Here is a 26823-nt window from a genome sequence, read left to right on the forward strand (position 1 = left end):
ATATCGGATTACTCATTTTAAATCTTACGATCCCTATTAGTTTATCTTTGACCCACCTTACAAAATACAAGTAATCATATCTCTCTCTCTCTCTCGAATTGTCAGTACGTCGATTTTAGATTGCAAAATTCTGAAATGATCTGAATTTAAAAATGAGTAACAGAGGACTGATGACACATTTGAACCAATTATGTGCTTTTAAATGAGGAATGCTAGGTAAAGCATAACTTATAAAATTCAGTCTAAATAGTTGATTTCTAAAATAATGTTAAAGATATTAAAATTTTTAATCAAATTTTAACGCGTTTTTAATAACTCTTCTAATAAAACTGCTCCTTATAAAAGAAATGAAAAATGTTAAGGAAACTCTCTCAAAATGATACTCTTCTTGAATTTTTCGTTACTTTATATTTTTAGCACAATATGTTATAACGATAGAATAAAAATTATGTAAAAAAATATGAGGTGATGGGAGATCTTCCGCTCTTGGAGAAATTTTCAATTGTGACGGGAATACAAGTGGTACACCACGTGTTTTAATAACAATGGAAGGAAATTTTATTTTTTAAGTTATTAACTTTTTAGTACACATACTCTACTATTTATTTAGTAACATGTGACGATCAGACTAAAAAAATCTCTCCCACTGTTGAGAGATTCTCTTACCAAATCCCTCGAAGCAATTTGCAAATTCCAAACAAAACCCCCAATGACCAACCGGAACATCGGCCACCTCAAAAACCCCAAACTGAAGCGAAAGCTTAAACCCTAGCCCCGAGAGGCCGAAGCCAAGCTCAAAAACGCCCAAAATTCAAAAACCAAGGCCTGCATAACGACGCTCATGGCGACCCGACGGCCCCTCCAAGCTCTGACCCGCCACGCCTCCGCCCTCTTCTCCAAAAATCCTTCATTCCACTCCCTCCCAACCCCACCTCCTCTCCCCATCTACCAACCCCTCAAAACCCTCACCTCCAATTTCTCTCTCATTTTCTCCAACCCCGATCCCACTTGCTCGCTTACCCGCCATTTCTCTTCGAAACCCCGAATCGGCGACGTAGATGAAGATAATGAGCACAGTGACGATGATGAAGATGAAGATGAAGATGACGATGAAAGTGAAGGAGTTGGGGACAGTGAGGACGAGAGTGCGTACCGCTGCAGCGGTTCGAAAAGAGAGTATACTCCAGAGGAGAAAGAGGTGGAGGCTGCCGCCATTGGGTACCAAGTGATTGGGCCGCTTCAGAGGTCTGATCGGGTTTTCAAGCCCTATGAGCCAGTTTTTGCCGTGGTTCAGGTTCGTGTGTAGTGGATTATTATCTTTCGGCGTTGATGAGACTGTTGGATTTGTAGAATTGGGTTTTGATCAACGTGATTTTGTGTGTTGTAGGTTGGTTCGCATCAGTTCAAGGTTAGCAATGGGGACTGCATTTTTACCGAAAAATTGAAATTCTGCGAAGTGAATGATAAGGTCGGTACAGATTAATTGTTGTGGGTGTGTATTTCGGTGTCATGATGACATTGTTTGTTGTAGACATTTGTGAGCTTTATGAATTGATCTGGTACGTTATGGGCTTACAAGTGGAAATGAATACTTTGGTGAGATCTTAGACTAGGAAGATGAAAACTTTGCACCGGTTTTGGTAAATATACTAGACTAGGAAGATGGTTTTGTGATCAGCATTGAGGGCTACCTTAGTTCGAAGTACTAAAATTTTGATGTTATTTCTTTTCCATTGGTGTTCGATTTATATCCATGCCCTCAAGAGGGCAAGTCAAACTAGCAAACTTACATTTGGTTTTTGTTGTCTTTTGATTCTATCCTTTCCGGGTTGTTTTGTAATAGGTCTCGAGATGTCTATTTCAGAACTTAGCAAAGTATACGAAATGAGGGCCTTTTTGAAGATCAAAGTCTTGTATTATTTCATAAATTTTTGGTAGATACAGTCTTTTAATTTCATATATGAACTCAATTGTTTGTTCTTTTGAATGGTTGTCTATTGCAGTTAGTATTGAACAAGGTTCTCATGCTGGGTTCAAGCAGTCAGACAATAATCGGTAGGCCCATATTACCAGACGCAGCAGTTCATGCCGTTGTTGAGGAGCATGTAAGTGTGACACCACAGCATAGTTTCTCTTTTCTTACTCTGTGTATGTGAGTGTCAGTGCGTATGACCTGGGTTTCAATGTAAGATTTCTTTTTGCTTGAGAGGTTTTTCCCCATAGGCTGAGGGTGGGGAAAAACCTATGTTGTCGAAAGAAACTAAATTTTGAAAGAAAAAGGGTTTAGGGGTTTAGAAAGAAAACTCTAACTTTTCAATTTTTTTTTAGAAACTCTGCTTCTTAAACTTGCAATGCGGAAGAAGAAAAAGGTCATTGTTGTAATCAAGCTTCATAACTTGTATACCGTGCGCTAATGTAGTGTATCACATATTGTTAATTTCACCAAATTCTTTATGGCCGAAAATAGTGGGATAAGAATTTGACTCGCACTTTACAATGTATATACTTTGTTTCTCTTCAAATTTGGAGTTTATATTTGTATTGTTCCTTTTTCTCATCTCAGGCATTAGATGCAAAGGTAATTATATTTAAGAAAAAGAGGAGGAAGAATTACCGTCGAACCAAAGGACATCGCCAGGTAGTTATTTTCAGAAATCCTTTGTCCGAGCAGTCACAATTTCTTGTCTTAGTACAATGATTATCATTTTTCTTGGCGTCTCTTTTCAGGAATTGACTAAGTTGAGGATAGTTGATGTTCAAGGGATTGAGAAACCAGAGCCTGTAGTCACTGAAAAGCCTTCAAAGGCACCTGGAAAGAAAACGGAAAAGGTTGCAGTCGCTGCTTAGGATAGACGTTCACCATCGCTGAACATTAGCAATAATGGCACTCCGTTCATAATGCTGTGGTTTTATGGTGAGCACGATCAGATTCCTCTGTTGCTCCATGCACATTTTTGGATGTCATTCAAAATAGAAAATTTAGAACCGAACCCGGGGGTAGTTATTGCAGGATTTGTGTCACAAATCTTTGCCATTCTGTATTTAGAAGTGCAAAGTATGAAAAACCCTGAGCTGATTGAATCCGTTTTGTTCCTCACGGTCTTAAGTAATCTTTCCTTCGTGCTCGGTCTTGACTCTTGTCACACGTGAACGATGATGCAACTCGTGCATGAACCACGAGAGCGTTTCTTGCACAATTCCTTGTACGGAATGTCGCTGTTTTGTTCTCGTGTCATATATGGATGTTGGTCGAAACTTGGATTGAATCGAAGTTGTAAGTTTTATTGGTGGAAATTAAGATTCAAGTTGTATCCTTTTTTCAGTTGAATGAAGAGTATGTGAAACACTAAGCTAATACCTTTTTGCAGCGTTCACTTTTTGTTAATGTGTGATTTGTTTTTGGTCAACTTGCGGAACCTTGATAGTGGTTTCTAATTTGGACTAGTACATCCATGATTCACCAACATTAAAATAAAAAAAATAAAAAAATCACTAAGGTTACACTAACTTAGACCATTAATTTCCGAGCTACGTGGCACTTTCGGACCTTTTCGGACTAATAGATATGTACATCATTTTTAACTTTTCACACATTTTTAATTTCCGATCATTAGATTAAATGAAATGAAAAAGATTGAATGACAAAAATTAATAAGTGGTGTGTGAAAAGTAAAAAGAGGTATGTGAATATCACACCCCTAATAGGTTTTATGTTACGTCAATTCAAACTTTGTCGATCTCTTCAGTTGTGACCTTATGATGTAATCAGATTCTTCAGTCTAATTGTTGTATATTTCTATGTTGAAGCTAAATATATGGCAACCAAATTGGGAAAGGATTGTCTTTTGATTTTTGTTTTAAATTAATCTAGACAGCGGGAAATGAATTTGAATTCAGGTATATAGGGCGAGTACATCTGTTGTAGCCAATGTAGTTAAACCAACATCTGAAGAGGAAGGATTGGCTTTAAATTCATTTTACATCAGCTTATATAATCCATGGATGGAGAGAGAAGGCCGAGACTCCAATCCTTCTCATTACTCAAATAATGGTGTAAAATTTCGTTGCGAATAATGGTGTAAATGGACTAAGCAAACTGCAGCACATGTTGTCTACTACTTTCTTTACCTAATTTTTTACATATATTTTTGTAGGGTTTATTTCAACGATTCAAACCGTTTATCTTTTAGGCTTTTCCTCAAAAATCATATCTACCAAAAATCTCAAAATCTAAAACCATATGACTATTGGGTTAAGTGTTTAGGGTTTCTTTATAGAACCATATTCGTCTATTTTCTTTACTACAAATGAATGTCTTAATGGTTTTAGATTTCTCTAATTTTTTCCAATGATGATATATGAATCATGTTCTAAAAAACAGACAGTTCAGATCGTTAAAAATATATTACAGGGCAAGTCTCACAAAAACACACACACATTTACACACCCACACATATACACACACATGCTAAATCGTTAAAATACATTACAGGACAAGTCTCACAAAAACACACACATTTACACACACACATACACATACATATACATATCTGTTTCGTTGACCCAAAACTTGATCAGGATGAAACCTATCACTTTTGGTCATTATTCCACTTCTTTGTCTAGGGTCCCACGATTCTTTTCATTTCAAGAAATGCATTCCTGTGCATGCCAGTTACGTTAATCCCCACCACCATATTAGTTTGTAGCCTGTAAGAATTTGGTTTTAGCCTGTAAGAATTTGGTTTTCCCTTCTGTTTATGAGATGTAAACTTGTGATCTGTCGTTATGAATGAAATATGATCTCATAATTTGTCGTAATTTATGAGATTGTAACTCATGATTTGTCATCTACGAAATTTCTCATATTATTTTGCACGTTTACTTAAATTTAGATCTCAACTATACAAGAGAACATCTCAATTTATAACCCATGATTCGAATTGATAATTGAGATCTAATTTTAAGTAAGCACTTAGCAATTGTAAACGTGTTCAGTAAGAGGGAGTGGAAGAAGCAATAACGCCTAAGGGGGACAGCTGGAGATTGTTTGTAATAGGTCATTTGGGTAACTAACCCCGCATTGAGATTCTTTTTTGATCTCGAGTCCGAAACTGATGAACCAAGTAAATTCGACCACTTATTTTAAATATCACGAGCTTCATTAATCAATCTAACTAGCCCACCTTACAAAAATCAAAGGTCTAGATTTCACTTTTGAACGATCCAAGGTACGCAGTTATTCAGTCTCAGACTGCGAGATCCTGAGAGTCCCAACTAAATCTACTTCTATGATTTATTTTTCTGTGAAGTCTAATCTTTTGTATTGCTGTTGGTCCGGATGGTAGAAGAACCAGCTAAAGAGGTATACAGTAATATGAGAATATCCCCCTTCCATGAATAAAAGTGCTTTTTTAAGTGGATTAATCACTTTCTGTTTGCCACCTATAAATCCTCTTTCAACTACGTACTATATTTGTATACAGAGTTGGCCATTTTCCCTAAAGCACTTTTGTAACCCACTTTTTAATTTAATATGATTATGTTAATGGAAATCTTTGTCACTTTAATAGTTTCCCCACTTCATCTCATTCATAAGAGATTCTCCAAATAAATCTCCACTAATACCATCTTAAATTAACGTACGCATGTCATTAGTTAATTAATTCTCTCTGTCTTTGTACTATAACAGAATATGATCCGGCCGACGATGATTAGTTTAATATATTTCCTAAACTTTAATTTCTTAATGATTGTCTTGGACTAATAATGAGCACTAATTATAATATCAAGTTTCTGTTCATGATAAACTAAGTTAATTTATCTCCTCGATCGCTTCTCATCCATGTTAGTCGAATCAAAATGTTCAAGATTAAACACCATTAGATATAAAATTCACGATGAATATCATCAGATTATAGACTAGATAAATACTTGCTAATTGCATGTTGACCCCCAAGAGGTTGCTTTATGCAAGTCCTGCTGCTTTGTTCATGTGGAGCTGTGAGTTTCGATTTGGATAATATCAATTGTAGCGCTAGGGGACGGTATAATATATAGAGGGGGTATGTGTTTGCACATCTATAACCAAAATGAAGAAATCATGCATGGTGTCATAATATGAGTATACGTAATTGCTCTCTATATGGTCAATTAGTTTTACAATGAATTTTAACCTTCTTTATAACGTCAGAGAAAGGTTGCTCACATGTGAAGTTAAACGACTACATGTGTTTTACGTCACTCAATTCGTGTTGTCTACGTGTGTGGTTTGAAAATTCGACACACGTGTAAAGCATATGAGAATGTGAAAGTAAAATAATCTCAAATCGGTGAAAGAAACAATCTTATAACGGCTTATAAGAAGTTGAATTACTCCTATATAATTAATTAATTTTATGATAAAACTTCAGCTCATTTTATGTAGTTCGGTTATTATTTGTGTTTTTTTTTTTTTTTTTTTTTTTTTTTTTTTTTTTTTAATGAAACGCACATTCAGTGAATGGAAGAACGTGATCCTTGCACCACCGCTTTTGTCTCTGAAGGCTTAAAATATTTAAAAGATGGAAATTATGTTGTATGCACCTTCAACGGTATAGATACACTACTGCTGGACCAACTTTATTCCAAAACCATCACCCTCGAATAATCAAGGTTTGAAAACTAAAATCGTCTCCTAGATCCGTCTTCTCCTCGTCTAAACTTGTATTGTTTTGCTATAACAATATATTTTATATTAAGAATGAATTATTTGAGCTAAATCATAGTCCGTCGTCTCCTTTTTTTTAAGTACTATAAGAAGAACTTGTATGACATAAGTATATCATTATGGTGACGATCTGTGCGAGCAATATAAAAACTTGTAATGATATGATTTTGTATTATTTGCTTGAGACGCTACTGAAACGGTGTAACTTATTATACAAGTTAGCTCTTTAGAGTTGTTGATCTCGTGGGGTACTACTACACTTCCTGCGCATATACTACTAGGGTTTTTAAACTATCAAAGCTTTGAGATGCGCAACATACAAATTAAAACCATCAATGCATTTCCAGATGATCCACCATATATGTCTATATTATAAGATGATTACGTACTAACTGGATTTTTTCACATCATTTTGCTAAAAAATATGAACTCTTGTAAATTTTGAATTTTTGGATTGAATAAAATAAATAAAAATTAAATGATAGAATTAAGAGCGTACAAAAATTATTTTCATATATATACTAGTCAGTAAGTTAATATGGGGCTTATAATTGCTCGTTTGGGTCTACTTTCCAACAAAATATCATGATATGAGATTTTAAAGACCATTATTTGAAAACAATTACTGCAAAAGATTACTCAAGTCGTCAATTTGTTTGATTTGACTAACTTTTTGCACTTTAAAATAAACAGTTGGGATTATAAAATTTTGTTATGAAGTGGGCCCGACGAGCTATTAACGTTATATTAACTTACTAACCCATTATTGCTTGAGCATTCATGTATGTATGTATGTGTGTGTGTGTGTGTATATATATATTAACTTGCTAATCCAACAAGCTATTAACGTCATATTAACTTACTAACCCATTATTGCTTGAGCGTTCATGTATGTGTGTATGTATGTGTATGTATAATTTAAATGATTACCAACGATGAAGGGACCAATGAATGCAAATCTTTATACCTCGAAAGAACATGGATGGTCCCTTACGAGCCGCCGAGGACACCAGGATGAATCGGAAGTAATATCTAGGGCAGATACGTAACAACCAAAAGACAAATTCCATGCAAGTATGCAACTATAATTTCTCCATAAAAAACAAAAAAACAAAAAGCACAAGAAGGATTTGACAGTTTGAAATAATTCACCCAAAAAGATTAGAGAAAGTAGCAGCAGAGAAAGCAAATATATAAAAAATTATATGTGGACGTAAAGGTCTGGTAGTTAGGAATTAGTCATTTTCCATTGCCTATATTCTTTTAGCATTCTGAATGTCTAATTTCTAGTGCTGTTAGGGCAAGGCATTAAAAGTTTACTCATCTTTTCGAGACTTTGCCTAAAAGAGGACCGAACCATGTTCGTAGCCTTTTTGTTTTGTACTCTCATCTTTCTTAAATGCTTCATCTTTGGTTATTATGTGAATTGATGAATTCACGTGATATGCTATGAGTGAACGATTATGTTAGAGTATAATATTAACAATCATGAATCAGTTATACACGTACCATGCATGATGCATGCACGTGAGGTATTCTGATACTACACATTTCTCAGCAAACAATAAAACATCACACTTGATATTAATCATGCGACAAAAGTTCGATTCTCACCCCCTTTTTTCATTCTTCAAGCCCTTATTAGCCCTAATATATCGAATATCATCTTCTTTTTTCTCTACAAAATATTCCAAAAATATGGGCTGCTGCCACAGTATATTATCTTCTCTTAAAAAATAAACCAAAAACAAGTGCTTTGCATCATCTAAAAGTACTTCTGATGTTTATTACATTTGTGTATCTCCCTTTATAAAATCAACAATAAAATTTATTTTAGAGAAGGATTTTTCTCTATAATTTAATTCTCTAAGTGTTTTAACTAATGTTTGTAACTATTATGTGAACCGCACCATTTATTTATAATCTATTATGTGAACCGCACCATTTATTTATAATCTATTATGTGAACCGCACCATTTATTTATAATCTAAAATATGGGGGGAGCCTAGCCAATCTGGCTGCACCCTCGTCTGCGATGAATGTAGGGCTTACATAAGAACAAAGCTTGGTTGCTGAACAATTACCATCAGTTCCTGCTTAAAGCCAATGTCGCTCCTTAACTTGACACCTGTTGTTGACCTTAAAAATTACCAACCTTACGTGGCGTGCAGGCTGAGTAATTAATAAGCTAATTACGTCCTTCGGTTGATGCAAGGCGTGCCAACTCGTCGGCCGAGGAGTAAAATGTGTTGATGTTGCGTTGAGCGTTACTGACTTCTTGATCTTGCGATTGTGGCCGAGGAAGGAACACGTCTCGACCTTCGAGTTTTAGAGCCTGAAGACAAGGCTGCTAGTCTTGTGAAGTTCACGGATTGTCGGTGCCGGGTTCGGTTACGGTGATTATATTCGTAAGAGTATAAGCACACCGAACCGGTACCAAACTATATGGACACAAGTACTCAAAAGAGATGTATATCTTGATGGTAAACGTGGTTCAGCCCTTAGAATGCCGAACTCTAAAACTTACTTGTGAGTATCTAATCATAAAACAACTCGGCATTCAATGTGCCGAGTCTAGTAATCTGTAACACCTCACTTCGCCAAGAAGGCTAATGAGACGACCTCTGCCAACAAGAACTTGAAGGTCCTTCTTGGCCGAGACTTGGGTAGATAACCAGTCGACCTCGACGCAGTGCTGTTTATCCAAACTAAAGGTGCTTCGGGGTAGGCTGATTCTACGGCAACAATGCTATTTATCCAAACTGAAGATGTCACCGGTTGCCTTCACAGTGTTGTTTATCTAAACTGAAGATGTCTTGGCAGAAAAAGAAAATAAAAATCTCAAGGTTGTTGAGAGGTTTCGCGTAGAGCAAGAGTTTGCGCGGGCCAGTTTGTGTGTTGAATTGGATGAGTTTAGAATGATGCACCCCCTTCTTATTTATAGCAGCCAATCTCATCATGGCCGAACCAAAACTACACTCGGATTAGGATTCTTTAACCTAATCTAACTAAGTCTCGGTCAATCCTACCTCCATTAGGACTTCGAACCAACCTCTTTATCCGGCCACATTCACTTCTCGAATCTCAGCATCCTCATTCCATTGAGACTCCTTGTTATACTAGGATTCGACTTACCCCATCAATCCGCCTCATGCTAGGACTCAGCCCAAGCGACCCATAATAACTAGAATTCGCAATGGTTCCAGAAACATACTGCTGAGTCGAGAACAACTCCTAACTCGGTCCACACCAATATTTTTGGCCCAAACACCTGTCCAATTAGCTTTTCAAGCTGGATAATTCTGTACCAAAAAAAAAAAAAAAAAAAAAGAATTAGACATGTGTCAAAGAAAGGAGAAGCCACATTGGCTTTCTACAGCCAAGCTTTGTTCCATTAATCATTCTTAGCAAAAAAAGAGAGGGTAAAATGGTAATTTGATAGAAAAAGGTTCCATGAGTTAGTTGTACTTTCAACAGTATTTGTGTCCGATACTGTTGGTATATTCTTTCGCCGTATGTCTTATAATCCAATTGGCTGCCACCCGCACTCCAACCCCTCCAAATTAGTGAGCCATCACCAAAATCCAAATTTCAGAAGAAAAAAAAGCTCTCTGTCTCTGCATGCGCGCCCATCCACCGTGCCCATCAATGGTTTCGAGGTTCGGCGACGCCGCGAGGGATGTGTCCGAACCGGGCAGCAGCAGCATCTCCGTATCTGGAATCCCATCTCTTCCTAGCTAAAACGTGGGAAAGATAGTGCTAGAAAGTGACGGAAAATGAGACGGCTGATATTCTTCCGAGGGATTGTGTCCTGGGTCGACTTTCTCTTGTCAGCTTTTGATGGCTTTCTGATGTTTTCTCAGTATTACTGGCTGTATTCGTAACTTTTTCTTGCCATGGTTTCCCCTGCTTTTCAGAGGCTCCTAATGGTACGTGCACCGCACACACTTGTTTTTGTTGATTATATGATTGTTTTTTTGGTGGATATTTAGAAAGTTTTAGACTTTTAAGTTCATTGGGTATTGAAAATTTCTGGGTTGGAAGTTCTTGAAGTGATTAGTGTACCAATTTAGTTTTTTTCATGATTTCTTTTGGTGATTTTTTTTGGAAGAAATGGTTAATGGGATAGAAGGAATTTAATATGTGAACAGTTGTATACAGAAATTAATGGGTTCCTCTGGAAATTTAATACTTTTTGGGTTGCATGTGGAATTGTGGATACGTGAGGTTTGGAAGAAATAGTATGGATGTCAATTTGAAGTCCCACTTATAGAAAGTATGGTTTTTTTTTTGGTAGTTACTATAATTTATAAATGGCTTGCATCCTCTTTTTATTTCGTACTAGAATTTGAAATTATTAGTTGGAAGATGTTTATCGATGAAACGTTGGAAGATGTTTGATTCTTGTCACAAATGATTTAGTTGGAGTCAGAGCTTCTTTCTGGTTTTAATTTTTACTCTCCCTTAGGCCTTCCACATTAATTTGAATGTGATACCTATATGTAGGAATCAAACAACTTGAGTTTGATACCTATAACACTACTGTTACACTAATGTGAGTTCAAAATATTGATTGCAGTATCACACTCTAAATTTTCCCGTGCACTGTAGGAGTGTGATTCCTATATGAGTACAATATATTGGTATCACACTCACTTTTTTCAGCCTTAACCTGCTTGTGTTTCCAAAATTCTCCTCAAATGTATTTTGGATACTGAAAATCCAAGTCTTTTTTTCAAATCCTCAATTGGTATGCAAATCTCAAGCAGCTACTCTCTCAATTATTGTTTCTAAAGTTTGCTGGTTTTTGTTAACTGAAAATATGACTTTAGTCTCTGAAACTTATTTTTTTCCACATAAAACCCGACATAAGTTTTTTACTGGAATAAAACTCATTGACTAGATTCCACATCAGCAAATTCATTAATTATATTTGAATTTACACATTTAAAAAATTTCGATGCCCAAAACACCCCTATTTGAATGTTTGATTTACACAATTAATTCCATACAAATTATAAGGGAGAATTAATGATTTTACCAAAATAAAAAAAATAATACATTCATTGCATAATATATAATAACAATAAAACATGCCTAATAAATGTAGTAATACATGCTTAGTTAAGTCAATAAAATTATATTTTACATATAAATGTAGGTAAATTATTTCACACACACACACACACGCATAACAACAAAAAAAACATGCATGATATACATAAAAATTCATGCAAAAATATATGCAAATTAATATACCTACATAAAAAAATGTTATTATTGACACCCCCCAATCCAAATATTGGGGCATGCTGGCCGTCACGTGAAGGTGACGTAGCCAAGTGCGCAGTGCGGAAGTACTTCCGCACTAGAGTGAAAATACGAGGAAATAAAGCCAAACAAGATAATTTACAATAAAAAGATCAGTGAATGATAGTGATGAAAACGGAAGGAAAAAAAAAACGCAAAGTAGAAGTTCAAGTATCCTAAGTGCAGTCCAGAATAAACAAGTACTACATAAGCGATAACCAGAAAATCCTACATGGAGGGTGCTCTGTCAGAACTGCCCCGATGCCTCGTTCACCACCAACGTCACCACAACCTAAAACCTGGAGGGGCGCAAAACAGAAAACGTGAGTGGGCAAAAACAAAGTTTTTGTTTTTCAAACCATTTCAATATCAAGTAATAACCCCTCTTTGTAAAACCCGTATACTTTCCCAAAAAATACTATACGTACTTGTATATCAAATCATGCAAAAAAAAAACGATAAAGCTCAAATATGCCATGCCAGAATATGCCATGTCAAAATATCCAATCAAACAGTATAAGCATCAAGCAGGTGAGATAAAACAAATCATAATATGCCGGTAATATCAATACGTCAGCCGGAGTCACCTAAAGTGACCTGTACGGTTGAATCTATAGCTCATCAACCACTATCCGGCACACGAGTCGGAATCACCTATAGTGGTATGTATGACAGGCTGGTGTATATTAATACGCTTAGTGCTACGATCACGTGAAGACTGTGCGATGTATCACAAGTCACTTACGAGTCAGAACCACCTATAGTGGTCTATCCAAGGTGAGCGTACGGTGCAGGAGGTGAACGATCACGTGAAGGCTAGGCCTACTCTGGCGGAGCACAAACACCGAGGTGCAGGAATATGAGCTATAACTCAATCTCATCATCATCACAACTATCACTAACAAACATACTCACCTGACTTACCTGAGCGTCCGCGGTACCAAAGCATAACCAACACAATCACAATAATAATATCAACGATATTCAACATGGCATTTCAATTATAAAACCATTAAAACGTAATTTCTGAAAAAATACCAGTCATAATATATATATTGAAAACAAAAACCCACTCACTGATACGTAGAAGGGTCATAGCCCTCGAACCTCGCATGGATGCGCTAGTCCTCACCACTTTGAAGCACCAAAAATGCCGGAATCTCGCCGAACTTTAGAACTTGCTATCCCGACGTCCGAAATCCTTCAAACTTGCTCTTCGAGCTTCGTGAGAAAGTTTTAAGACTCCCTGTGATCTTAAAACTCGATAAAACCTCCACGATCACGAGCATGTGAATAGTACCATCGACGAAGTCCACGGATTCATAGGGTTTTCGAGGGTTCCAAGCCAAACCAAGGGTATGAGCGTGTTGGTTAGGTCACAAGGAACACGAAGAAGTTATTTGGAACCTCAATCCATGCCAAAATTGTGAGGTGTGATGTTGTTCGTACAAATATGATGAAAATGGAAGAAGTGTCGAGAAGGATAAGAGAGACATAACCAGGAAAGGAAGAAAAGGGTACACGTGTGCATGTGTGGATGTGTGTGTGTATGTTTTAACCAATCACCAAAGCCAAAGCCAAACTCTCATTGGGTCCAAATATGTGGGAAGAAACCCAATTGATCCAAAACGTAGCCCAATCACACACACACGCAATCACTAACGAGTAAGGGCAAAAACGTCATTCCCACGCTATCGGTAAATTATTTCGGAACGGGCTATCACAATTATTTTATTCAATACTAGTTTACCTATTATTTGTACATGTAATAATAAAATGTGCCCAATATATATGATGATACATACAAAATAAAATACCTACACAATGAAAATATGTTATTTGATTCAAAATTAATGTACTTGCAAAATAAAGCAATTGTATTTTATTCAAGATTAATTTACCTATTATTTGTACATATATCTTATAATAATAAAATGTGCCAAATATATGTAATAATACATGGAAAATAAATTACCTACAAAATAAAAGAATGTTATTTGATTCAATATTAATTTACCTACATAATATATGTTATTTGCTCACCATAAATTTAAATATAGGTATATGTTATTTGAGCTTATGGTAGTAATATATACATTTGAAGTAGATATGTGTGTGTTAGGGGTAATAATATGTGCAATAATTATATTTTTTTATTGTAATTAAGGGGAGTAATAACATTTATTGATTTTATTTTGAATGTCATGTAGTACAAATTGTAAATATTTTGTAATAATAAGTCAATTACTTCTATACTTAAATTTGGGTTTTGTTTGGATGTTTATAACTAGGTGGGTTTTTGTCTAGGAAATAAAAGTTGCAATGGTCTTTATCTAGAGAACCCTTTTGTTAATGGTTATAGAAGATAGCAAAAAACAAAATAGTAACAATACGCATCCAGAAAAAGAGCACATGCTAAAGATGCAAAATTTCCATAAGATATTAAAGTGCTTTGGTTTGGTTGTTTCACAAAGATGCTAAATCTTTAACAATTCGAGGCATCCTTTCACGCACGGGGAACTAAAGCGATTAGTAAAAAGTAACATATTCTGCTTTCTGCATCTACTCGTATTCTCGAACCTTTTCCCCTCTAACTTTCACGCTAAAAAAGAAAGGTGACTCTTGCAGGTTCACAGAAGCTCTTATCACTGTTGGCCTTGAAAAGTGGCTATTTTGTATATTTCTTAGAGTTTTTGCAGATATTAAGGTAGTGTTGTTGCTGAAGTATCATACTGTTTATAGAAGCTCTCAAGATCTTATACTGTTTATAGAAGCTCTCAAGATCTTTCTCGGTGAAGGTTGTTCTACCTGTCTGAGAGATGATGCAGTCTTTGGCTGAACTGCAGTAAACCAAGCGTAAAGACATACTTCTGTTAGGTGGATTGAACTTTGTTGGTCTCATTTCTGCATTCTGTTGGTTAGTTCAGCTCGGCTAACCTCCTTTGGCAGTAGATAATTCCTGACAGAAACTTCGGCTTCCTTTTGGGGCACATCTCCTGTGTGCATGTCTCTATATATATTATATCAACTAGTTCAGCTCTCTTGAGCAGATCTCCTTTGGCAAAAGTTACTGAAGTTCCCCTTCGTTGGTTGACTTCCTAGAAGAGTGCTTCTTTTGTTGACTTGTCATCAATTTATCTCAAACTCCAGTGTTTCTTTAGGGCCGATCTCCTTTGGCATTCTCCTCGCTATTTCGGCAAGCTTCACCTCAACCTCTGAGAAAGATCTCATCTGCCAGTTGCAATCCATTGATAATTCTGCAGTTGGGAAAATCTCCCTTTTGAAGTTCTTCTGGGTAATTGGTTGTAGTCAAAAGTTCACCCCTCCGATCGGGCAAATCTTCTTTGGTACTCGGAGTCCTTTGTTGACTCATGTTACCCTTGTAGGGCAAATCTCCTTTGGCATTTGGAGTCCTCGTAGCGTCCTGTTATCCCTCCCTCTTTAGGGCAAATCTCCTTTGGCATTAGATCTCCAGTTTTAGTGGTCAAAGTACCCTACTGGAGATATCCCTATCAAATATCAACTGGAAAAGTGTACGGCAAATCTGTTTATCACAGAGGATGTTGTGGCAATAATCATCATTTCATCCTTTGGAGACTACACACATCCCTGTCGGAGTTCAAGATAAGCTCGGATTGTCACGGTGTTAAGATTCATTCTGCCCCAGAAGGTATGTAGTCGACATTACTACTATACTATCTATTTACATTTATTGTTTGTTTCCAACATATTTCTAATTTGTGTTAGACTTCAAATAAATCCTAAGCTGCAGAAATAAAATGTACTTAGTTCTGATTTGTGTGCTTTCTATGGCAATTGATTTCAAAAAGATCCTTTGTTTTGCAGTTCAGTGAAGATTAACCAAGTTTCTCAGACGGCTTGTAATTTTATCTGCTCCCATTTTGCAGTTGAGGTGAGAAATCCTGCACCGCGGACTCTTTACTATTTTCATTCATTTGATTTTGGATTTATTTTGTGTTATCTTGTAATCATGTTTTATATGTACATGGACACATGCATCAACGTAAATAGATTTGCAAACATGCCTCTATTCATATTTTTGACATCGAACTGAGATGTATGGTTATCTTCCCATAGGCATCCGAATGATGAATGCAATCCTCAGTGACTCGGATTGGGAGAGTTTTAGTGAGAGTGGTAGTAGTATGGATCAATATGAAAATGAATCTTTCTATGGCGGGCATGCGAGCAGCATCTTGTCCAGCCTGGAGGCTTCCATTGGGAAAATTGATGATTTTCTCTCGTTTGAGAGGGGATTCATATATGGAGACATGGTATGCTCCGTAAGAGATCCATCTGGGCAGATGGGCAGAGTAGTTGGGATTAATATGTTCGTTGATTTGGAGAGTGTTAAGGGACACATAATAAAAGATGTCAACTCCAATAACCTATCAAAGATCCGCTCCATTTCGGTGGGGGATTATGTTGTTTGTGGTCCATGGCTTGGAAGGGTGCATAGAGTGGTTGACCACGTTATGGTTGTATTTGATGATGGAACAGAGTATGAGGTCACTGCTGTGGATCAAGAGAAGCTCTTGCCCATTTCTCCTAACCTACTTGAAGATCCACAGTACCCATATTATCCAGGACAGAAAGTGCAGGTCAGACTCTCAACCGCTGCCAAATCAACTAGATGGTTATGCAGTAACTGGAGGGAAAATCAAGTCGAGGGAACTGTTTGTTCTGTGGAAGGAGGTTTGGTGTATGTTGATTGGCTTGCCTCTGTTCTCATGGGTTGTGATTCGAAATTGCCTGCTCCTCCACGTGTGCTGGATCCGAAAAAGTTGAATGTGTTGTCATGTTTCTCTCATGTAAACTGGCAGCTTGGTGACTGGTGTATGCTTCAAGTTGCTGACGATAAGGCTGTCATGGAGCAGGATTTTCATAATGCATCTACTTGTGAGATGAATAACAAGCCCAAGATATCAGGAAGAGGATTCAGGAGAAGAAACGCAGATTCAAAATTCGATGAAATCTTTGTCATCATAAAGACAAGGACCAAGGTTGATGTGGCGTGGCAAGATGGTAGCCACTCTTTGGGATTAGATTCACAGACACTAGTTCCAGTCAGCGTTGTAAATGATCATGAATTTTGGCCTGAACAGTTTGTCCTGGAAAACGGCACTTGCGATGATCCACACATGTCTAGCAGCCAAAAATGGGGTGTCGTGAAGGGTGTGGATGCAAACGAGCATACAGTAAAGGTGCAATGGAAAACTATCCCTGCACCTAAAGAAAATTACTCTGAGGGAAAACAGATGGAGGAAATTGTGAGCGCTTATGAACTAGTTGAGCACCCAGATTACTCCTACTGTTTTGGAGATTATGTGTTCAGGTTGGTCCAGAACCAGTTTGATGAACAAGCGGATAAAAACTATCTGCTCACAAAGATTGACATGAGCGAGGAAGCTGCTTCTGAAAAAAAGGACTGCGGTGGGGATCAAGAGGATTACACTGATAAATGTTACCTATCTCACATTGGAAATGTTATGGGCTTCAAGGATGGAGCTGTGGAAGTGAGATGGGCTACTGGTATTACAGGCAAGGTATACATTAAGCCGTCCTTACTGGTTTTTTGTTTATTCATCATTCTGTGTGTAAGATGATTTCCTGCTGACTCTGGTTTCCCCTTAAATTTTGATAGTCATGTCATGTTTAAGTTTTCTGTTGGTCATTGTTACAGGTGGCCCCTAATGAAATTTTCCGGTTTGACAAACATGAAGGTTCAGCTGCAATTCCTGCAGAAGATGACATCGAAGACTTGTACCGAGAGATGATTCAAAATGCAAAGCAACCTTCTAACCAGAAGGGAAAGGTAGAGCTCTCTCTCTCTTTTTTCTTTTTTCGGTTTTCAATTCATTGGATGCCAAGTGTTTTTGAAACATTAGGTGTATATGAAGTTTATTGAATGCTTGATTTTTTGGGTTTTCAATAAACTAGACATTATTGCTTCCCATAAACTCTGAAATTCCATGGAGGAAGCCTGTATTTTCTGCATTTTCCTTGCAACAAGCTAAACGACATTTGTATGTTCAGGATTCATTGAATTTGGATGATGGTGGCAAAGATTACACAAGGGAGTCTAGTTCCTCTTTCCTTCCTCAAGCTGCCATTGGAGTTTTCAAAAGCATAGCTGCGAGTCTTTTTGGATCCCATGAGTCTGCACCACTTTCAGGTCCTTCGTCATCAGCCTGTATTTCTAAAGTTGGAAATGAATCTGAGATTTCCCATGAGAAAGGAATAGCGGAAACTTGTGACCTCTTTACTGAGCAACAGTCAATGACTGAGCTGGAGAGGTTTGAGGAGAAGAGCATTCCACATTCAAAAGCTAATGAGAGTGCAGATCAGTTTAGGCAGTTTGACATAGTTGCTGATTGCACCGACCACCATTTTCATGGTGCTAACAAGGAGTTGGCATTATCTCAGGTTAGAAACATGATAATATTTCCCATAAACATACCATTTCATATATTCGTATAGCAGAGTTAGTCGTGATTTTTATCTGTTCGGTTCCGTAATAGGTGAAAAGAGGCTGGATGAAAAAGGTTCAACAAGAGTGGAGCATCTTCGAGAAAGATCTGCCTGGTTAGCACTTCATCTGTTTTTAAAGTTTAATTTGTAATGGTTTTCATTGGTAACACAAGAGATATTCTTATGCAAAGTGCTTTTGAACATCTTTAGAAGAACAACACTAACTTAACTTCACCCATCAACAGAACAAATCTATGTCCGTGCCTTCGAGGAAAGGATGGATCTACTGCGAGCAGCCATTGTTGGTGCACCTGGAACTCCATATCATGATGGGCTTTTCTTCTTTGATATTTATCTTCCACCCGAGTATCCTCATGAACCGCCTGTAAGTACTCGCATGTGTTTGTGCAGTTCGAAAATTTTATTTTGATGTTTATCATCGTGAGTGCTAATGCATGTCAATCTTGAAATTTTATGTAGATGGTACACTATAGTTCTGGTGGGCTACGTGTCAACCCTAACTTGTACGAGTCCGGAAAAGTCTGTCTCAGTCTCCTTAATACATGGATGGGCACAGGCACTGAAGTTTGGAATCCAGGGAGCTCCACCATTCTTCAAGTTCTTCTCTCCCTTCAAGCCCTTGTGCTTAACGACAAGCCATATTTCAATGAAGCTGGGTATGATCAACAGATAGGAAGAACCCAAGGAGAGAAAAACTCCGTAAGCTACAACGAAAATGCATTCCTGATGACATGCAAGTCCATGCTGTATACACTCCAAAAGCCACCTAAGGTACAGTGCTTGATTCTGGATTCTCATTAGGTTTTCCTTTCTGTTATAATTAGTAGTGCAATATGTTTGTTTGGTATACATGGTAACTTAGTAATGTTGATGCAGCATTTTGAGGAGCTTGTTATCGAACACTTCACTCGGCGCTCCCAAAATATTCTAACGGCGTGTAAGGAGTATATGGACGGGGCTCCAGTAGGGTGTGCTATTGATTTCCAGAAAACTGAAGATAAACACAGTAAGGGAAGCTCTACCGGGTTCAAAATCATGCTTTCTAAGCTAGTTCCAAAATTGGTTGAGGCACTTTCCAGCAAGGGAATTGACTGCAACCGGTTCATGGGGCCGGAGAAATGCACATGGTGCAAAATTGTAATATAAAGGTACCCAGCGAAGATATTCCTGTCATGTGTATAAATAAGTCCATATGCTTTCAATGTGTGTTTGCTGTAAGATTGCTCATGTAAATTAGTCTGGTTGTTTACCCAAAAAGAAAATTGGGGTGGGGAGAGAGAGAGAGAGAATCCATGGTGGTTTGCATGTGTATAAAAAATGGGTTTCTGATGAATCAGTAATATAGTATGCCGTGCTTACAGAATTTGTGAAATAAAAAGCAAGAGTTGTGTTGTGTTGGAAGTTAGTTGCCAAGAAAAAGAAGTACCATTTTTCTCTCTGCATTTTACAGGTTTGAGGTGATTTTTAAAGGGTGGTGTTAACCAGACATCCATTTTTACTTCTCACATATTCCTTTTAATCCGGCAACGGATCGAATGAAAGATTAATGGGTAAAAATTAATAGGTGTATGTGAGAAGTAAAAAGGGGTATGTGAATAGCACTACCCTTTTTTTTTTAAATGGACCATGAGGTTTCAATTTTCTCAAGTTGTACCAAGATGTTTGAGATTGTATCAATTTACACATTTTGTTTATTTGAACACCAATCCTCCATTAAATTGATAAGCTATTGAGTCAATGTATTGCAAATGTGGCTTACAAGTCAACTCAATTGCAAGTTTTATACTCATCATGTCATCAATTTAATGAATATTAAAATAATTGATTAAACAAAAATGCATAAATCGTTATAATTTCAAAACTTTTAAGTTGCAATATAAGAAAATTAAAATCTCATGGCTCTGTGGGATTAGATTCACATGCATTAGTTTAGTAAACGTTGTAGATGATCATGAATTTTGGCCCCAACAGTTTGTCCTGGAAAAGGGTACTTGTGATGAAAAAAACCACATGGGAAATTCTTGCACTAGGAAGAAAAGGCCACACATGCTAAAAGAAACACTACAATTCTACAATTATAGACTTATCATAAATAATATACAATTCATTAGTCACAGAGAACTCACATTGAACCAATACGAAAGATAAAAATAACACTCATAAAGACTAAACCCTGCAAGCCAAAGAACTATCGTAAAGTTACCACAAGGAAAGCACCAATCACCTTCTGGTGATCTTACCATCCTCAACAAAGAAGTCTTGCTATGAGCCACCTAACAAACATTGACAGATGCCAACAAATGTTGCTCTCGTCGTCTACAGAGCAAGATAGCGATCACTACACCAAATAGGATCTCTTCGAGAGAGTGAAAGAACCACAACCAGTCGATGAAGGATTGTCGAAGATAAGGTAGGGGACAAAGGATTTTTTTTCTCTAGTAGCCAGGCACTTAGATGGCCTCCAGACAAACCAATGATTCTATGTCCTCGTTCGTAAGACACTGTAATGTGCAAAACCAATCAACCATTAGGAGTTGATGATGGAATTAAGGTCTAACTAATTGGTTGTTACCTTCTTTGTCTCAGCCAATGCCTTGAAATGTCTAAGCACCTCGCCAAATTTGTTTTCGTCCAGATCATGACCAAGCTGAATAATAATACCAAAAAACCAATTAATTAGTATTACTAATGAGAAAAAGATTTACCAATAATTTTAGACAACAAAAATAAAAATAAAAACCTGCAAGAGGCGAGACCAAAGCATGACGATCACTGTAACAAAAAGGAGAGAGAAAAAAAAATTATTTTTTAAGTTTCCAATCAATTGTTTTATTCAATTTGGTGTACCAGACCGTGTTCTCGTTAAAATCTTATGAACGCAAGTATTGAACGATGCCGGTTTCATTAGAATGGACAAAGCCAATATCTTTTGCCGAAATAATCTCGTAGGTACTCTTATTTTTAAGAACTCCATCCTAAAAACACACACAAACACACACGAAATTTCTCTTTATATATACGTATATTTATGAAATAATTCATTGTATATAACTATTATATCTTTTACTACAAATTAAAATTAACCTGGTGAACTCCACTAGCATGCGAGAAGACGTTGGCTCTCCAACTATAGCCTTATGTAGATGTATAGAAAGTTCACTGTACTCTTCCACCTAATTATTATTGCATGTAAAAAGTTTTACCTTACGGAAATTGAATTAGTGAGGAGAATGCCATGGTGTATTCAGAACCAAAGCCAGCTCTCTGTGTGTGTTACACAGCTTGCACTTTGCCCATTTTAAAGAATAATGTGATCATATCATAATTATACCTGGCAAATATTCAGTAAATTAACAAAAAATAATGCAGAGACTATAGACAGTAGTTATTTTCTGATGTAAAAGTAAAACCGTCAACCATATATTTTACCCTAAAGATGGTGGACCTGCTCCAAAAAGCTACCGGAGATCCATAGCGGATCCTGAGGACCTGATCCATCCCTCCCCATTCGCCTGTCCTACCAGTGAATGATACTTTGCATGGATAGATACAAGGGTACTTAATGATTTTACTGCCAACAAGTGAAAGAGGAGCCGGAGAGCCTATGTAATTGTAGTTTTCAACTTTATATATCATACTATTTAATTGAAGATGTTCTAAAATTCTATCCAATGATGACCGTTTATGACTTTTTTCATCTATAACTTTCGTTGTGTCAATTGACATGGGAGTCGGAGAGCCTAGTTTCCTGGAAACCAACGGCAAAGTTAATTTTTCAATCCCCTCATAAGTTTTACTTATGCAAGCGAGAAATTTATGGCCAATGAAGAACACATCAACAGTACGGTGCACCTTTCCGTTGAAGAACTTCATTTCATAATCACTTATTTTAATGGTCTTGCATCCATTGGAGCACTACTCTTTATTGTCATAGCATGGATTAGGAGTGCAAGCCTTGACTGTGATTGTTCTTGCCACATCACACGATATTAAAATGTAACCTCACTAACATTGTTTCACATTACGCTTTTCATTATAGAGGTTACAAAAAATACAAAATGGTGGTTTCAAATAATTTAACATTTGCTTGTTAGGATTCTATGCTGAAAACATAGTATAAACTCCAACATACCATACATTTATTATATACATACATTTTTTTAAAGAAATCCTCGATGGTAAGTATTATATACATACATATGTACATACATACATACTTTTCACTTTTTTCATTTAAATAAACGATAGGATAATCTAATTTAAACAATGGGGAGGAGATTTGAACATGAACCTCGGGTGCAGAGATGAATGCTCTTAACCAACTGAGTTACAATTTGCAAGTGTGTTTGTAAGTTGATGGAGGTCTGACATAGGTGTGGGCCCCACCTCTTCCTTGTATGCTTCTTTGGAAAGCATTTCTTGCCTAGCTCTGTGCTAGGCTGTGTCGTTCCATAGTTTTCTAGGGTCGTCCTACCGGAATGAGGATCCTCTTTGTGAGTATTTTGTGGATCCTTAAGAACGAACACGATATACGATGAACGAACACGATATACGATGAACGGACACGATTAGAAGATTCTCAGGATCCTCACAAAGAGAATCCAAAGAGGATCCTCATTCGTCCTACCAGTCTTTGGACCATATTTTGAGGCATCTTTTGCAAATGTGTTCATGTTTTAATTAAATAAAAAATATATATTAAAATTCGATAATTACACAAATTATTGTTCACGGTTCACATAGAGATCGAAATTATGGAATCAAAAGCAACGAAAGAAACCACCAAAAGGTTACAACATCTCATCTCAATGAATTCTGAATACTCAACAAATAACAAAAACTAGCTCTTAGTCTAGTTGCATTTTTCTTCTTAACATTCGGAAGATGTTTATTTATTTTTATTTTTTAAATAAACCTAGAGAAGGATAAGGCGTCGTGATGATTATCAAAAGGCGCTGGACCGGGAGCTTTTTGATATGATGGCACTACTGGCAAAGACCGTCTGGCGAAAACGCCGCAGGCGCGAAGCGTGGTTGCGTTACCTCTATGGTCGTCTAATGCAGAGAAGCATATGTAAGCATATCCTGGTTGGTTTCAAACATGACCAAATCTTCTTCTTTCATTGACAAGTATGCTTCGATGCCATTGCCATCGGTTGCATCGCTCAATAAGAACATATTTTTGAAACCTTCAGTGAGAGGGAAACGTGTGCATGATGGCTTTCCCCATCCAAAATTGGCTGAGCAGAAAGGAAACCTACAAAGACTGGAGCAAGTATAGTTGTCCATATCATCCTTTTCAATGAGCTCGCCATACTCTTTGAAGAATTGAACTACATCCTCCGCTCTAATTTCATTAGTATGCTTTACCTTAAGTAACTCAACGCTCTTCCTCAATTTTGCAACCAAGATTTGAAGATCATTTGCTTCGTTTTCTTCAACCCTTGATATAGCATAGAACGAAAAATTTCCCAGTAAGTTTTCTGCGAAGGGCCGAGCCAATATTTTCCTCATGTTCACAGCATGACGCCACGTGGATGACCTTACAAAACCCAAGTTCGATCTTGATGCTTCCATTGCGCATTTCCAAATGAGCGCGGATACTGCTTCAACTCGCGTAGGACTTGGCACTGTGGCACTGGCAGCTTTGACCTTGAGAGCAGCAATCTTTGAGGCATCAAACACAAATCTCCTCCTCCTTACCATATAATTTTCGGTCAAAGGTAGCATGAGTTTCTTCGGTGAGTTAAAATATTCTTGAGGTGGGAACAAAGTAGCTGCAACACCGAATTCTGTAGGAAGTACTACATGGTGATCAGTAGTGCTGGCAGAGCAGCGGGCAATTTCAGCCCAGCTTTCCATGAATTTGCTGATGGATAAGGCATCGACGACCTTATGAAAAAAGCTGGCAGCAATTGCCAATCCACCACATTCAAATACGTTGGCCTGGACTAGTAGAAGATGCCCCCCTTGTGCGTGTTTGGAACGAACAGGAGTTGGAATCAATTTTCCCATGTTCTCTAAACCGTGTTTGTCGTCCAAGATCTTGGACATGGGACAGTTGACTTGGGCTTCAAGAAATACAGCTCCACGATCATCGCAATTGATGGAATCATTATATTTGAATTCCCCTGCAAACGGGTAGAATTGAGTGAGGGCCTCAGATAATGATTTCTTTAGAAGCTCGGATTTTTCAGCAACCAGAGAATGCTCCTCACTGCTGCTGGGATAGAAGACAACATGTGGCAAATAAATTTCATATTTAAACTGGTCAAAAACGGAGAGGGACAAATATCTAAGGTGGTGAGGAGTTGGAGAGGATGGTTTAATTATTTCTTTGTGAATTACTTCAACATTGATCATCTCTGAACCCCCCATCTTCTAATTTGCTCCAAGCTCCAGACTTTGATCGAGTTTGATCATAACAAAGACCAGCTGGCCTCCTATATATAGTAACACGCAGGGGTTGGGCTTTTATATTGCCTACTGTAATTATTATTATTAATATGCTATATAAATGTGAAATTCCAAGGGAAACTACTTTTTTTTTTTAAATCTAAATGGAAAGTGACACTTGATTCATTTAAATAAATATTAGATATGTGGGAGCTAATTCGTTCATAATTCAATTAACTGTTTCTATAGATAAGGCAAAAAGTATACCACCATGATCAATTAAACGAGGAATTTTTAGTTGTGACGGGAACAAAAGTGGTACATCACGTGTTTACTTTTTAACACACATATCACACTATTTGTTTAGAGACACGTGGTGTATCATCCCGTGTACCGATCACACTGAAAAATCATTCCAATCAAACAAGGATGGCTGACTACAATTATTGGGAATTGGATCCCATTCAGATTCATTTTAACCATTGATCATGTATCGTGTATCATTCATCTTAATCATTCATTGTGTATCATACGGTCAGAAATCATTTGATTTTTTTTATTTAAAATTAAATACAAATAGTATCTGATAAAAACTGATCGTACGATATACGAAGAACGGTTAGAATATAGGATTCCTAAGAATCCCTATACAATGGATACAGAAATGATCTTTTTCCCAACCATTGGTCAGTAGTAATTGTGTATGGTTTTTCACTTTAATTTGGCTGTCCCTTGCAGTCCCTGCAAACCCAACCTCTCAGTACATTATTGAAATCTGCCGGCTCGTAGGGCAGATTAAAACAATCATCAGATCAAATTATTGAGAACTGTCGGCAGGCAGAGAAATAAAATCATGACTCTCACGTACGTCCCTTGGAGTTCTTGGACCATGTAGTCACACAAGAAAAGTAAAAGGAATCTTGAAGCAGCAGGGTTCATCTCTAACCTATAGCTAAATGATCATATGACTCGTTTTAGTCCTATCATAAAAAATTATTTTCAACCAAAGATCAAACATAATTTATTATTTAAATTTAATGTTGTTTCATATTGTTTAATGTTGTTTCATGTTACTTACTTTAATTTAATGTTGTGTAATGGCTTAGGAAGTTATAGGGAAAAAATAGAATTTTAAAAAAATTAAAAATTTTGTAAATAAAAAAATAAAAAAAAATAAAAAAAAGGTCCACCATTCCTGTTGGATATAATTGACAGGAATAATGAAAATTTTGGCCAGCCGGATGGCTGAGTTGGGCCAGCCGGTTGGCCCTTTGGCCCTTTTTTGTCCAATGTGGCCCTATTGACCCTAAAAACTATCAAGCCTATGTGGCGTGCAGGCCGAGTAATTAATAAGCTAACTACATCTTTCGATTGTGTGCAGGGCGTGCCAACTTGTCCGCCGAGGAGTAAAATGTGTTAACGTCGCGTTAAGCGCGCTGCTGACTTCTTGATCTTGCGACTGCGGTCGAGGAAGGAACACATCTCGGCCTTCGGGTTCTAGAGCTTGAAGACAAGGCTGCTAGTTCTACGAAGTTTAATATTAAATTCGGCTTTCAATGTGCCAAATGCGGTAACCTGTAACACCTCACTTCGTCGAGAAGGCTAATGAGATGACCTCTGCCAATAAGAATTCGAAAATCCCTCTCGAACGAAACTTGGATAGATAATCAGTCGGGCTCGACGCTGTGTTGTTTATCTAAACTGAAGGTGCTCCGTGGATGGCTGATTCTACGGCAACAATGTTATTTATCCAAATTGAAGATGTCATCGGTTGCCTCCACAGTGCTGTTTATCCAAACTGAAGATGTGTTGGCAGAAAAAATCTCAAGGTTGTTGAGAGGTTTTGCGTAAAGCGAGAGTTTGTGCAGGGCAGTTTTGTGTGTTGAATTTGAGGGAGT

The 26823-nt window shown here is 37.2% G+C and overlaps 3 protein-coding genes across 4 annotated transcripts; 2 read left to right on the forward strand and 1 right to left on the reverse strand.

The window, feature by feature from the left end:
• Positions 1-695: 695 nt before the first annotated feature.
• On the forward strand, positions 696-25769 carry LOC137729805 (large ribosomal subunit protein bL21m-like). 2 transcript variants are annotated; one of them, XM_068468839.2, is made up of 5 exons: positions 696-1294; positions 1388-1468; positions 2004-2105; positions 2564-2638; positions 2728-3355. In XM_068468839.2, exons 1-5 carry the CDS (start codon positions 842-844, stop codon positions 2845-2847), a joined length of 831 nt encoding a protein of 276 aa, XP_068324940.2. In that variant the 5' UTR covers positions 696-841; the 3' UTR covers positions 2848-3355. The 2 variants fall into 2 exon arrangements, with proteins under 2 accessions (XP_068324940.2, XP_088533256.1); XM_088677130.1 differs by lacking the exon at positions 2728-3355 and adding an exon at positions 25664-25769 and having other exon boundaries at positions 706-1294.
• Positions 14650-19931, forward strand: LOC137729741 (putative ubiquitin-conjugating enzyme E2 24). Its single transcript, XM_068468760.2, has 9 exons — positions 14650-15687; positions 15864-15930; positions 16116-17584; positions 17722-17853; positions 18075-18464; positions 18560-18623; positions 18755-18894; positions 18990-19301; positions 19407-19931. Exons 3-9 carry the CDS (start codon positions 16124-16126, stop codon positions 19674-19676), a joined length of 2769 nt encoding a protein of 922 aa, XP_068324861.2. The 5' UTR covers positions 14650-15687; positions 15864-15930; positions 16116-16123; the 3' UTR covers positions 19677-19931.
• LOC137729672 (akuammiline synthase 1-like) lies at positions 23302-25011 on the reverse strand. Its single transcript, XM_068468675.2, has one exon. It carries the CDS (start codon positions 24905-24907, stop codon positions 23585-23587), a length of 1323 nt encoding a protein of 440 aa, XP_068324776.2. The 5' UTR covers positions 24908-25011; the 3' UTR covers positions 23302-23584.
• Positions 25770-26823: the final 1054 nt, after the last annotated feature.

Source organism: Pyrus communis, chromosome 10 (assembly GCF_041283825.1).
Source record: "Pyrus communis isolate YQ-2024b chromosome 10, ASM4128382v1, whole genome shotgun sequence".
Taxonomy (NCBI): domain Eukaryota; kingdom Viridiplantae; phylum Streptophyta; class Magnoliopsida; order Rosales; family Rosaceae; genus Pyrus; species Pyrus communis.